The following is a 16,235-nucleotide window of genomic DNA, read 5'->3' as shown; positions in this document are numbered from 1 at the left end:
AAAGCCAGTTACCAGCCTTTATAAGGAGCAGCGGTGAACCGGAAAGTCACTCTTTGCGCTCTGAAGCAGATAGTCAATTTTGCGAGCAGAAAGCACTACGCTTTACCGCCAGTACAGTCATCACGGCGACTACTCCGAAAGAAGCCAGGAAGCTGCAGTGGAGACTCCGGGCGCTCACGTTGTCACCAGTCCGGAACACGCGGCCACCTCGTGTACTGCTAGCCGAGGGAGATCTGAGGATCTGGAGATACACCTCTCCACGGTACCAACTGCCGGACCTACTAGAGAACCTCGCCAGGGACAGCTGCAGTGTCGCCACACAGACGAACACCACAGACGACTGCCAGATCAGGCGACGCAGACAGCCCTCGGAACCACCACCACGAGTGGAACGCAGACCAACCGCAGTAGTCAGGCCGGCAGACCAAAGCGGAAGAAGGCCAAACAACGGAGACCATCAAAGGAAAGACTGTCCAGGGTAAAAAGGCATCGTATCGAGGGGCCCGCTGCTACGCCGCCCAAGAGCGTGACCGACTGTAACAACAACGAGGAACCAGCATACCGGGTTACAGTCACCAAACCACCATTACGGTGAAGGCCTAAGGCCTAAAGTCTTTTTCACAACGGCCCTTATCAGGGCCACTTGAAGATACGAAAACATAGTAGTGTATATATGTACATAGTGTATAGCAAGAATAAATATATATTCTGTTTCACCAACGGCCTAGTTCACTGGCGAAAGACCTATCCCAAGCGACCAAAAGAAACGAACACACCGGAACGAGCGAAGTTCCGCCACACCCATATTTTTTTTATCTGCGTATCTCGACGTTTAGGGGTTGAAACCATCCCTCAAAAATAACGCATTTTTTCGTTTTTTGCGAATATTTTTGAAAATATAAGGTTTATGAAAAAATGTTCTATACGAAAGTTTTATGGCATTTTATACTCTTTACAATAGTATATTTATATTTTATAAAATTTCAAATTTTTTAATTTATCCCACCTTTCACCTCTTTTTTTTCAACATTTAAAAAATTTTGTAAGGACAAAATTAAAGAGCATTAAAAGCCGAATCCACCCATATATAATAACATATGAGTTCCATCATTCTCAATTATTAGCAAAACGAGATAGTAATCTTGCGCTATAGGTGCCGCGCTAGAAGTAGTGTTGCGTTATTTCTTTAGTCGCACTCATTAACTACCTCTTCTGCGTATATTTTTATATTAAAACATAAAAATGGATTAATCTTAATTATATAATACGCAACGCGTATTACACGATATAAAGCATAAATGCATATATATAACAAAAGTAGCATATATATACGTATGTGCCTACGTACATTTTCATTGTTACAAATGCGAATATAAATTAATATGAAGCAAAATATTTCTTAACATTTAAAAGTGCAAATACAATATAATAAAATATATAATATCAAGAGAAAAATATAAAACATAAACTGCAATAATTATATTATTTACACTATAATAGCACTAGCACGCTCTGATAATAAGATAATATACGTATATAAGTATATAATTTAATTTAATTTGAAGTTTGAAAATATATTTATATGGATGTATATATACATTTTGCATACGACACGGACAAATAACTTTAATATCAGTGTTGATACAGGAACCGGTTGTTTTCGCGCAAGCGCATCACGTGAGGCTTCAGTAAAATATCCATTAGTAATAGGAAGGAGATCTTTGATCATACATCTTGCACACGACACCGGCGTATAAATTTCGCAACAGTGATAGACGGATTGGTTGTTCTTGCGCAGGCGTGAGGCTTCAATAAAGTATCTATTAGTAATAGGAAGGAGATGTTTGATCCGCATACAATTTTGCAAAAATCTTACCAGTATTTATTAAATAAAATACAATATTTATAAATTATTCTATTTAATACGAGAAAATATACATGCGTGTTTAATATGTGAAATGTGTTCACGTTTTTATAAATTTGCAAAAAAATGTATGGAGATCAAATATCTCCTTCCTATTACTAATAGATGCTTTATTGAAGCCTCACGCCTGCGCGAGAACAACCGATCCGTCTATCACTGTTGCTAAATTTATACGCCGGTGTCGTGTGCAAGATGTATGATCAAAGATCTCCTTCCTATTACTAATGGATATTTTACTGAAGCCTCACGTGATGCGCTTGCGCGAAAACAACCGGTCCCTGTATCAACACTGATATTAAAGTTATTTGTCCGTGTCGTATGCAAAAATATATATATACATCCATATAAATGTATTTTCAAACTTCAAATTAAATTAAATTATATACTTATATACTTATATTATCTTTATTATCAGAGCGTGCTACGTGCATATAGTGTAAATAATATAATTATTGCAGTTTATGTTTTATATTTTCTCTTGATATTATATATTTTGTTATATTGTATTTGCAGTTTTAAATGTTAAGAAATATTTTGCTTCATATTAATTTATATTCGCATTTGTAACAATGAAAATGTACGTAGGCACATACGTATATATATGCTACTTTTGTTATATATATGTATTTATGCTTTATATCGTGTTATATATACGTTGCGTATTATATAATTAAGATTAATCCATTTTTATGTTTTAATATAAAAATATACGCAGAAGAGGCAGCTATTGAGTGTGACGCGACTAAAGAAATAACGCAACACTATTTCTAGCGCGATACCTATAGCGCGAGATTACTATTTCGTTTTGCTAATAATTGCGAATGATGGAACCCACATGTTATTATATATGAGTGGATTCGGCTTTTAATGCTCTTTAATTTTGTCCTTACAAAATTTTTAAAATGTTGAAAAAAAGGGGTGGGGGTGGGATAAATTAAAAAATTTGAAATTTTTAAAAAATATAAATATACTATTTTAAAGAGTATAAATGCCATAAAACTTTCGTATAGAACATTTTTTCATAAACCTTATATTTTCAAAAATATTCGCAAAAAACGAAAAAATGCGTTATTTTCGAGGAGTGGTTTCAACCCCTAAACGTCGAGATACGCAGATAAAAAAAAAATATGGGTCTAATATTTTTTTATGTTCTACAACATATCCAAAGCTCATTAAAATCGGTGAGGGACAGTTCTGTCCGTTCCCTTGTTAGATAAGAGGGAGACTGATGGTTAAGAATGCGGTAAATAAGGCAACCAAGAAAGAACAGTCTCCTGTTCTCAACGAAAAGCCACTCAAGACGACGTCTAAATGGTGTAATAATATGTTCATCACGCCTTAAACTGAAGATAAATTTGATGCAACAGTTTACAAGTCTTTGCAGCTTGATATTCAAATCATTGCTCAATCCATGATAGACCAAACAGCAATAGTCGATATGAGGCAGTATCAAGGTGTTTACGAATTTAACTCGAAGCTCAGTAGAGAGAGAGTTCCTGTTAAACTTTAACCTATTCAAGGCATAATGAACATTTCTAGAGACTCGTCGGACATGCTTATTCCATGACATATTAGAAAAAAAAATAACACCCAGATTCTTTACTTCACTGACAAAACTCAAAGGTGTACAGTCGACAGTAATTGGAGAAAGAAGAGAAGTGTCAATATAATTAGAGTAAGCCTGACTAGCAAAGATAATCGACTTGGACTTGGTGAGATTTAATTTAAGGCCATTTACAACAGCATATTCAAATATAGCCTCAGCATCCTTTGAGATCAATTCAAGGCCACGCGGAATATTCTTGGGAGAGCAAGAAAGATAAATCGTCAGCAAAGAGCATATGGCTTGAGAAAGACAATGAGAAGGCATTGCTAATGTCATTAATCAAAAGAGAGACTAATAAGAGACCAAGCACGGAACCCTGAGGAACTCCGAAAGAAGTAGTGAGCTATTCTGAGCAATTTCCAACTTTATCAATTACCGCTTGGGAACGGTCAATGAGGTAAGAATAGAACCACATGATCACCGCATCAGAAAACCCATGTTTTTTGAGTTTGGTAAAAGAGTAGAAGATGCGGAACAGTATCGAACGCCTTACTAAAATCAAAAAGTACCATAATGGTGACAAGTCCATATTATTCACTCCTTGATGTCATTACAAACACGCAATAGACCAGACTGAGTATTATAGCTGGAGCGATATGCAGATTGCCTAGGATCAAAAAGATTATGTTCGTTTAAGTAATCCACTATTTGATCAGCTACAATTTTTTCAAGGAGTTTAGACATCGCTGGCAGAATGGCTATTGGTCGAGTGTCAGATGGGGACATCGATTTGCTGATTTTAGATAGCGGACGAATAAGAGCATACTTTCAAGCGGATGGAAAAGAAGAGAATTTCAGCGATTTGTTGAAAAACTCAGTAAGCCAGGACGAGATGCAAGGCAAGCAATGCGTAGAACAAAAAGAGGAATGCCATCTACACCAGAAGCATAAGAATGAAAGGGGCTGGCAACAATGAACTTATAAATCATACTAGAAGTGATAGGAGAAAACGAAAACTCTGGGCGATTGGATGGACAGGTAAGGGATGAAATAGCTGAGCTAAAGTCAGAATAACTCAATGGCAAAGCAGAGGAGACAGAGACATAGTACAAGTTTCACTGGGATGAGGTAAAGAAGTGAAGAGGAGAAACCAAAGTGGACTTGACGAGACTAAGACGGGCAAGCTCTCTCCATAACTTAGCCGGATCATCAATATTGTCCAGAGAGCTAACAAGAAACTCACTTTTTACACGTTTAATATCGGAGGTTAGCTGATTCCTAAATGTCTATATCTTAAGTAACCAAGCAGGCTGTTTGAATGCTTAGCCTGCTTGTACAGATTGTTACGAGCACGAAGACGACTTTTCAGATCGTCAATCAGCCATCGCACTGGTGGCCTCCTGACCACAAAAGCACGGGCAGGTGCGCATACGTCAAGCACATTACAAAGTACACTAGAGAGCGCTGCACATAATTCATTAACAATAGCATTATCAGACAAATTATTAAGTGTAGCAGAAGCATTCTCAACACTAGCACTGAGAAGCTCAGAAACTCAGAATTAACAATGCGTCTGCAACAGCGTCGCAAAATGGAGATAGAAAATGCCCCCCTGTTGATGTGACGATTTTACAATAGTAATTGCGTTTCTTGTGTCGCGCTCTCGCACTCGCCAGCTCTACAAACTCTGTACATAACAATACACTCCCCGTGCGCACGAAATAAGATAGCACGCTTTCTTAAAAGAACGGAATTTATTTAAAGCACTCCGATACACGAGCTTGAACAGCTCGAGAACCGACATAAACAACAATACGACAACGCTCTTCCCCATAGCAACCAGCTGACTCGCCCCGCGTGCAGTACGCGTGCAACAATAGATTAGGCGCGATGCGTCTTCTACGATAATTATGTTAGAGATTAACGTTCAACATCACGTATTGTCAATACAACTCTAAGTTTTCTTTTATGACGATAGAGAACTTAGAGTTTCTTCTATCTTTAATTGCATTATTAATTACGATAGATTTTTAGTGATTTATTTAAAATAGAAACACGAGAATCTAATTGATTTCTATTTTATAATCCATCACTTCTCTAAATCAAAAAGAACAAATTTAAAGAAATAATATCATTTTCTATCATTCTCCGCATTTTCTGTTAGAAAAGTTTGTTCCATTGTTGCATTATTTGATTAAATATGGAGAAATATTTATGAACATATCGTGTAAGAAAAAAAACGATAACGTATGAGAGAACTCGATGTGGCAAATATTATAATAGACGAAGAAATAAAAACTATCAATTTGAGTCAATCGTGAATTTACGATAATGATTTTACGAATTTTTATCAATGTTTTTATCAAGGATTTAACAGTATGATACAATTCGATAAGAAACAAAGTTAGAATTGTATGATACTGTAAATAAGATATTTAAGAAAAAAAAGAATATATCGTCAATGTACCGAAAACTATCATAATTTACTATATTCATAATACGATAGAAATTAGATTATTTGAAGATTCCATAAGTTTCTATCGCTTTTTCTCTTTCGACTTTCTGAGTCAAGAAGTTTATTACGGTTTTAATTTGTTCCTATCTTTGCTAATAATTTTGTCAAGTAATTGCAAATGTGCGTAACGACGCGAGTCTAGGCACGGTGCGGTGGGATGCGAGAGCGGCCATTGATGCGAGTCTGATGCGGTGCAGCGGGACGTGAGGGCTGCGAGCACAGGCAGCGGTGCCGCTTCTCCTCCTTCCCCTCGCCGCCGGCAGCCAATGCTTGACACAGTGGGCCGCGCTACGGCTCGAGCGGCTCGGTTTTTCCTACGGGCGCGCTCTTATTCGCACAATTTGAAAAATTAATATCTCGATTATTTGTAGACCTAATCCAAGACAATATTGGACTTTTATGTTCATCTCGATCCCTTCTATCTTTTTACGAGAATGACCCACGTGCTTTGGGACACCTTGTATAATGTATTTTTAATAAATTATAATGTTTTAGGATAATTTGTTTTGGCTTGATATATTGACCTGTTTATCGTATTATTTGCTTATCATTTAAACAATAAGTAATGGTATATCCACACAAACTTACATAAGTGCATAACCATCCCAGACAGCATCTAACACTAAAAGTTGACATTTTAAGTCATTTTTTTCGTCAAAGCCAAAAGGACGTCAATAATACATTTTTTCGGCAAATCGAAAAAGAAACATAAAACTTCTTTTTGTCATCTATTTTTTGTTACGTTTTCGACAAAGTAAAAAACAATGATAAAAATATTTTTTTGACCATCTAAAATAGTTATTATTTTATATTATTATTTTAAATTTATATTTGACAATAAATCATTCAAAAAATTACAAGGATATTCAATGGTGCATGTGCTTATAAAGATAAGTAGAATTCGTTTGTATCGACCGAATACTTTGTGCCTGACGATTTGAGGAGAAAGCAAAGATTAGTTTTATCTATGGTGATTTATGGTGGTGTTAAGCCCTTGTCTAGTGCGTGGTTAATTTAAGTCTTTTTCGGGCGCGCGAGTGCTTATAAACATATTTTACTGACCAAATTTTTAAACATGCTTTTTTGACAATTGATAAATAAATTACTCCGGATTTTGCATCGCTGTGTAAACTCTATTCACTCTGCCATGAGAAACATAACCTCCAAATGACAGGTACGTTTTTTTCTGAATACGTTAATCCACTTGTTTACTTCTGGTAATTGTTCAGTTTAGGGAGCATGTTTCTAAAAATTGATAAAATTATGCTTATTCGACGCGTTTGTGAACGAAATAAAAGAATCAGACAAAAAAAAAAGCGTCGGTCTGTGTTTCGAAAATAGCGCAAATAGCGCGAAGTCTTGGGCGCTCGCGCTCTCGCTAGCGGCAAGCCGAGCCCTCAATATTTTGCTTGAATCGGCGGCCTCCGCGATTCGTGAATGTCACTGGCGAGCCGCGTGAGATCGATGGTACGCGGGAGCCTGTTGTCAACATCTCGACCTTCTGGAGGAGTCGTGTTCACTCCGTGATACTTAGTCAGATATTTGTTTGATCGACTCCTCCGCAGCGCTGCCAGTTTTGATGCTCTGCCACCTAATCGTGTGACGCAAAGCTGTAGTGGTGGCAACGTACACACGGAAGGAGCCGTGTACGTGAGCTGCGGCGCTCGGCCGGCTTCGTCACGCTTCGTCCACGCATCGTCTATGTTTCGGCGAGCGGAAGAGTACAGACCGCTCTCTCTCCCTCTTCCAAGTTATACTTGATGCTTTCTAAATCCCTCAGCCGCGAGAATCGTACATGTAGCAACTTGACTCGTCCCTTAGATCTCGCGTATCTCTTTTTGCATTAAGCGCGAGACACTATACTGTCTTATCTTAAAAATTACTTATTTTAAAAACTGATTAAACTGAAATTTCTTCTGTTTGTAAAAGATATATGTATTAATTTAAAAAATAAAGGATAAATTAATTAAAAAAGGAAAGTAAATGAAATCCACTCTTGGCCAATGTGTACGTCATTTCCTTTAAAACTCATTTATTAGTAATTTAGAAAATAACTTATTAGTATAGATAAAAAAATAAATAAAGAATTAAATTATATATTTGTTCTAAATAAAATATTTTAATAGTACGTACATTTTACTTTGCAATATGTAATTGCATGAAACTTAATATTGTATTATAAGTATAGTTCGCCCTTTGAAACAATGAGAAATTATCGATTTCTAATAAGAAGTAAAAAATCTCGGACAAGAATTAAACCAGGAATGAATAAATCTATTACGTATATGTTTCTTGTAAATCGAGAACGTACACATCGTTGCTCAACGGAAACCGCGAGAAGGTGGTGGTCTCTTCCGTCAGAGGAAATATAAAAAATTGTTTTCTTTAATATTATATTAAAGAAACAATTTCTTATATTTCCAAGGAGTGTATGAATGAATGAAGGAAGGAATGAATGAATATTTAATGTAGATATAATAGAGGTAGAAAGGATAGACATATAATAGATAAAAGGATAGATATAAAAGATACAGAAAAAGACAAAGGATAGAACAGAACATAGAAAAGAAAAGTAATACATTGAGAGCGTTATGATAGTTTTAAGGCCACTTACACGATTTACAATTCGTAACAGAATTTGGGATATATGTATAAATCAATTGTTTCGTATATTATATGATGCATAGACTTATATCCTTATTCTGTTGTGAATTACAAATTATCTAAAGTGCCTGTACACTAGAAGTACTAAATAATTTTAGACCGTTTCGATTTTTTAAACTAATATTCTGTTGACCAAGTTTAAATCTATAAATAAATGACATAAACTTTGTCATTAATAAGACAGTAACACACAAACACACAATTAGTAAGAATTAAAAAAAAATTTTTTTAATTTTACTTTAGGATAAAAGCAGAATGAAAATTAAAAAATCGAACCATTGTGTGACACACACACACACACACACACACACACACACACAGGTAGAGAGGGTTGGAGTCATTAAATACTGTGGGAGTGACGAACCACGGGGTCCTGATCTTTACCTTTGTGTGACACACACACACACACACACACACACACACACACCACACACACACACACACACACACACACACACACACACACACACATACATACAGGTAGAGAGGGTTTGGAGTCATTAAATACTGTGGGAGTGACGAACCACGGGGTCTTGATCTCTACCTGACATATTCTGAACTTTGCCTACTCATATTATGTTAAAATGTTCCATTGTTTGCTTACTCTCTAAATTTCTTGGACCAAAATTTCAGTCGAAAACAAAATAATATTGAAGGTAGACTGGTTTTTAACTCTCATGCAGTGAAATTCTGTATAGATGTATATATAATCATTAAAAATTTATTTATTTATAGAAATATGGAATAAAAGATTTAACCGAGAAAGAATGAAAAATTTATTATAATGTACTGAAACATAGACTTATATGAATTGAGAATTTCTTGTATAGGTGTGAAAATAATTTTTGTTCTTATAAAAAATGAAATGGCACTTCCTCTGTGTGGCAGTATTATCACTTATAATTCTAGTAAAATTTTTATCATTACAAATGAAATTTTACTCCAAGGAAATTTAGAGAGCTAATGCTTTACTTAAAATAATATACGTTTAAAATATTGGGAATAACAAACTAATATTACACTAAAACGATGTAGGGAATGTTTTTCGATTTTGTAAAAGAATATTTTATTTAAAAATGAAATTTTATAGCAAAATTATGTGAAAGTAATTTAAGCGTTTTAAAAGCGTTTGAAAGGATAAAGCTTTAATTAAAAGAAAAAATAACTTTTTAATGTTTTGAAAATAACACATTCCTCATTACATATGTTGAGTACTTTGTCAAATAATGTTTTGTTTTGCTTTTTATATTCTTTTTTTCTTAAAAAAGAATATTAAAAAATTAATCGATAAATCAATGTTGTTAACTTATCAAATTTAAATTTTTTTGTAAACTTTATTGCAATAATTATTTTAAACAAATTACAAGTTTAAAATAAAAATTTCCATTTTTTAACGAATGCTTTTAACGATTTTAAAGTTAACTTTATATTTTAATAAAAACAATAAATACCACCGGTATTAACGTCATATAATAGTATAAAATATAAAAAAAAGTATATAAAAAATATATAAAAAACTACATAAAAAATATCTAAAAATCTATAAAAAACTGTATAAAGAATATATAAAACATATATAAAAAAGATAACTTAGTGGGATTTTATAATTCCTTTATTAATGTGAATACTGCGCGTACTAAAAGCATTCGTTAAAAAATGGAAATTTTTATTTTAAACTTGTAATTTGTTTAAAATAATTATTGCAATAAAGTTTACAAAAAAAATTTAAATTATATGTGGCATTTACGAGTAATTTTAAATTTGGATATTTATTAATGTTATCTGATTGTTTTAAAATATTTTCCACATATTGTCAAATTTTAATGTTGCAAGAGTTTGTTTTTGTTTAATTGTTAAGTCAGAGTATAATGCAAACCAATCTTGCTTTAAAACCGTCTTCATCAAAACCGCTTAAGGTTCTCGCGACAAAAGAAACATCATTAAAAGATGTCTCTCTTTTAGCATCAAATAAAGCAATTTCTGCTTTAAAAATTTGTAATTTATATAACAAAACGTTATCTATAGGTAATTTCTTTCTTATTCCTTCGGCAGCAGTTACATAAAATTCCAAACAATTTTCTCGTATAACTGTAATAAAATCTGCATGTCCTTGTTTTGTTAATTCATCTAAATATTCTTCGCATTCTGATCCTAAATTGATGTCGCAAATAGATTTTTGATTTTCCTTATCACGAAATGAAACATTTAAAAGCACATTTTTTAATAACTCTGGTTTTAAAAAGTTTTGACACATTTGCACAAGAAAATTAACAGATTTAGAATATAATAAGTGAATCCTCGTTTCAATAGCTTGAAAGAAAGCATTAAATGAATTAAAGAAATTTAAAACGTACTTTAGAAACAGGAAATATGCTTTTGTATCTACACTGAGAAAAATGGTTTTATTATAATAATAAAACGGTTCTGGTTGAGCGTATTCTTATTAAACGAAACAGAATTCTGGTTATCATAACAAGATTTTACAGCTTATAACTACAACCGTTTGGTTAACTGTACTATAAGGATTGATTAAGTGTTTTCTTGTTGATCTACAAAACTTCCTTGTTGAATCTACAAAATAATACAAAACTTCTTGTTATATTTACAAAAATAGCGATAATGCTGGCGCCTTCGTTCTTGCAGTGCAAGTCGGTGCATGCCAATCTCGCGCAAACCAACGCGGTATCGATGCGATACTAATATCCACGCGGTACCCATAAGGTAGCTACATGCTTTATATTTGTTTCGTGTATCTTACAATCGTGTATTTACATTATTCTATTCAACGGCATGGCGGACGAAAAAACGTCTTCTCTTCTGCGCGAATGGAATTTCGACAGCTATATAGAGATTTGTAGAGGTTAGTAAAATATATATAAAATATATGCAGTGTACTTTAAACCAAGATATATTGTATTATTTTAAAAACTCTATCCGAACTCGTTTTTTAACCAAAAAATTGTGTTAACCTAATAAAACAATATAATAAGATTAACAAGAAATTTTTGTAGAGGTTTTGTAACCCTAACAAAACGATGTAGTAAGATTAACAAGAAATATTGGTAGATTTTTGTAAACCTAACAAAACGATGTAGTAAGATTAACAAGAAATTCTGATAGATTAAACAGTATGGAATTAACCAGAATCCTCTGGTAATTTCAACTACAAAATTTGTATCGTCCATTTTCGAACAAACGGACAGGTTGAATCAACCAGAATTTCTCATAAACAACAAAACTTTTTTTCCAGTGTACGTTTGTCATTACAGACAGTAAGATGTTGTGCCGAATTTGTACGTTCGTTCGTGACCATATCAATAAGAAAATGTTTATTGTGTCGATTCGAGAAGTCTGTCGACAAACGAATAATGTGATAACCATCGAGTATCGTATAACTTCAACATCTTTTTTTCGAATCTTGAAAGCTTTCGCAAAATTCGTCAAAAATAGCCGAACGTTTTGGACTACTATTAATGTAAGTCGCAATTTTTTTTAGAAAGTCTTCACAGATATCAGGCATTTTATCGCAAGCATCGCGTGCAGCCAATGCGGCGGAATGGCAAGGACATGCAAATGTTAATAAATTTTTACATTTATCTTCAAGTTTTTTTTAAAAGATTTATGCTTTCCTGTCATGACGGACGCATTGTCGCAAGACAGGGCAATAATATTTAAGAATGGAATTTCGAGATTGTACATTTCAGATTGAAACGCATTAAATAAACTCTCTGCACTACAATCTCTTGCATCAATATCTATTAACTTGACTAATTGTGATCGAATGTCTAAAGTTTCGGAATCAACGTACCGTACTAAAAATGTCATCCATTGTTATTTGTGATATCAGAGGTTTCGTCAATAAAAATAGAAAATTTGTGTTTTGAATGTTTTTGACCTACACGCTCCGTCTCCACTGGACACAAAACATTCGATACTATATTTTTGCATTTCGTTCGACCCATAGTCATGCTTTTCAAGACATAAGGATCTTTTCCTATGCCTTGAAAAAGACTGAGAATCTGTTTTGCTGTTTGATGAAGAATATTGCATTCATTAATTAATGCGGTAAATTGTATTTCCGCTGATTTTTTCGCTCATCAACGTCAAAAAAGAGTCATCAGTTTGCGTATTTAAATCTACGTTCGATTTGTTCGCTTCTACGTCACATTTATTTTTGTGCATTGTGGATTCTGCGTGTCGATATATTTGTGCTAGACCGTTATTAATCTTAAACGGTCTATCACACATAATACAAGAAAATGAGCTGGCGTCATCTGGTACGTCGCGTAACCATAACTTTAAATCTGTTATATCCAGCCATTGTCGTCTAAATATTCTATTATGTGCTTTTTTATCTTGCACATTACTATTATTGCACAAATATTTTCCTTAATATTATTTCTATGACACGCAGAATCCACGTGCCTGGAAACATGCGAACAAGAAAAATTTTTATTACATATACTGCAATAAAATAAAGTATCATCAGATATAACTGGTCGTATCCAATGTTTACAGTGATCGTCGTTGAGCCAAGCTTCCGCAAACTTTCGCTTGGATGTTTTTTTCAAGTTATCGCATGTTTCCATTTAAATAAAAAGAAATATTAAAAATACAGTAAGAAAAAATAAGAAAGAAAAAGGAAAGAATGATGGAGAAGTAAAAAGATGCTGGCAAAAGAGTTTGAAAAAAGAAATAAAAACAGAAAAAGGATAGAGAAGGATACAAAAGTATGAAGAAAGCAAAAAAAAAGTAAAGAAAGAAATAATTAGAAGAACAGAAATGGAAATAAAATAATGAAAAGTTAGATACCAAGATATCAGGAAGATTTACAAGGAGCTCAGAAATTTTCGTGTTCACGTGCGATGAGTGCGATGAGTACGATCATGCAGCGACAACAAAGCGCCCAGCGAAAAACAATCGCGAGTCAGTTGCGCAGTGTCGTCGCTTGCCGTTTTGACAAAAAAATAGGGTCCGTAAGGAACCTCACAAAGCATCTCTTATTCCGCGATTTAAAAAGTAATAAAAAATTAAAATAAAAAGTTTTAGATTTGTTTTTTAAGGAAAACAAAATAAATACAAATATTTATATGTAATAAATTTTATTTAAAACATTTTTCACTAAACTTTAATAATTATTTATCTTCTAAAGTAAATTTTTTATAAAAATACATTGTAATTATAAAATGTATATTTTTAATCATTGAACCCGAATACCCAGACAATTCAAATGGACTGAATAGCAATGTAGTCAAAATATGCACGCTCATGCAGATTTATATACGACTATAGAAAATTCGATCAAGTAATTTCTCTAGTGCATATTAAGTGACATCAGTGCATATTAAGTGACCGCCGAGCACCCGAGTCGGTCGCGTTCGTACCTCGAGACTCGGGCCGGCTCGGTCGCTCTCGCTACGCCTGCCGCTACTCGGTTATTAAAAAGAGAGAGACGTCCGTCTCTCTTTCTCCAACGCTGCCATGAAAGCGTGCGTTCAGCGGCCAGCGATTGACGCTTGACGAAAGGCGCCTGTGCTCCCCCCGTCCCTCGCATGTCCCCCGCTCATCTAAAGCATCGCGATCAACAAGCAAATCAATTGATATCAATCATTGATAGCATTGATCATATTATTCATTATTATTAATTATTAAATTTTTTTCTATTAATGTAATTTATTGTCTTATTTAAATTATAATAAATTAATTATAATAAAACCAATTATAAATGTACCTTACGTAATAATAAACATTTTTAATAAATTATTAAATACAACTAAAAATAGAAAGAGCTGACGAGTTAGCAAAAGATCTTTATATCCAAATTCTTTATTCTATAATAGTTAATAGACATTTCGTTATTCAATCATTTTAATGTATAGTTTTCCCCAGATGTCAAATGAAACATAAATTAATTATCTTGTTGGTGGTAACGATAACATTAACTCTTAATTACATTGCAACTTTTTTAAATATTAATGCTCAGTTAATCAACAATTATAAATACATACATAAATTCGTGAAATATGTAAAATTAATGTAACGTGATCGTGTCATTCTTAAAATTAATTACAAAGTAAATTAAATAAGAGAAATATGATAGTAGTCCGTAATTTAACAAAATAAGAAAATAATAAAAATACATATATAATAACAAGACTCGTGACAAACTCATCTCCGACAAAGTATTTAGTCACTGTTAAAACTCAATTAAGTCATATCCAACCGACATTTCAGGAATAAATGTGAGACAGAGAAAACTATTGAATTTGTCACGTATTCTATTATTATGTATGTATATATTATTACTTACTTTGTTAAATTGCGAATTATTTTTATACTTCTCTTGTTTAATTTATTTTAAAATTAATTTCGAGAACATAAACACGTTATATTAATTTTATACATTTCACAAATTTGTGTGTGTATTTATTATTAATTACTGTTGATATTAAAAAAAAAAAACTATATAGTTTGAATCAGAATTTAACTAATGTTGCTTTATTCTCACCGATAAGATTTTAACTTTTTTTTCTTTCGATGTTGGCGTATTTATCACATTTATTTGTTAATTGCTAAGTGGCTTCCACGCTACCCATGAGGTGCCACTAATAGCGCGTTAGGTTTTTTACGTGGACCTTCGCCAGTAGCCCTATTATACCACATTTAATTTTTCATATTTTCAACACATCTATTTATAGATGTGAGGTCTAGCGTTCTAAACCAGTTTTTAATTAATTATTTATTTAATTGTACACACACACACACACACACACACACACACACACACACACACACACACACACACACACACACACACACACACGTATATATATATATATATATATATATATATATAAACATACATAAAAAGGAAAAGAAGAAAGGAGGGAATATAAAAATATATTTTAAAAATTCGTATTTTTTAAATCTAATATATTTTTTATATTTTAATATATATTATAATTTTTGTAATGATATATATAGGTGGGGCCGCCACCTCGGCTGCCACCTCGGCCGCTACCTCGGCCGCCACCTCGGCCGCCACCCCGGCCGCCACCTCGGCCGCCACGGGCGCCACGTCGGCGAGGTGGTATCCCCCTCTGCGCTCGCCAACGGGCCCTTGAGCGACCGCCCCCTATTCTTTTTCTGTCTAAAAATAAATAAATACATTATTAAAATAAAATAATTTTTAATATTAATACGTAATAATGTAAAATACTTACATATTTGCTGCTGTTGCGGTTGCTCCTGCGGCTGCTCCTGCTGCGGCTGCTCCTGCTGCTGCTGCTGCTGCTGCTGCTCCTGCAGCGGCTGCTCTTGTAGCGGCTGCTCTTGCGGCGTCTGCTCCTGCGGCGGCTGTTTTTTTTGCAGCTCCTCATAGAGGAAGTGCAACTGTCGTTGCACTTCCACTTGTTGCTGCTGCTGCAACAACTGCAGCAAATGCTCCATCGAAGCTGATTCCGATTCTGTTAATAAAAAAAATATAATATAAAAGAAATTTTTATGATAATGCAGAAAAAAGAGTAAATTAATTTATTACTTACGGGACAAACTGTGGTCCATGGCGGTTGCTTGCGAAATGTGCG

At 33.8% G+C, this 16,235-nt stretch overlaps 1 protein-coding gene across 1 annotated transcript; it reads right to left on the bottom strand.

Moving 5' to 3' along the window:
• Positions 1-4,737: 4,737 nt before the first annotated feature.
• Positions 4,738-16,212, bottom strand: LOC118648753 (ataxin-8-like). Its single transcript, XM_036295160.1, has 3 exons — positions 16,194-16,212; positions 15,873-16,115; positions 4,738-4,934 (listed from the first exon to the last, which is right to left on the bottom strand). Exons 1-3 carry the CDS (start codon positions 16,210-16,212, stop codon positions 4,738-4,740), a joined length of 459 nt encoding a protein of 152 aa, XP_036151053.1.
• Positions 16,213-16,235: the final 23 nt, after the last annotated feature.

Source organism: Monomorium pharaonis, unplaced genomic scaffold (assembly GCF_013373865.1).
Source record: "Monomorium pharaonis isolate MP-MQ-018 unplaced genomic scaffold, ASM1337386v2 scaffold_65, whole genome shotgun sequence".
Taxonomy (NCBI): Eukaryota; Metazoa; Arthropoda; class Insecta; order Hymenoptera; family Formicidae; genus Monomorium; species Monomorium pharaonis.
The sequence above is the reverse complement of the archived record's forward strand: the minus strand, read 5'-3'. Positions and strand labels throughout refer to the sequence as shown.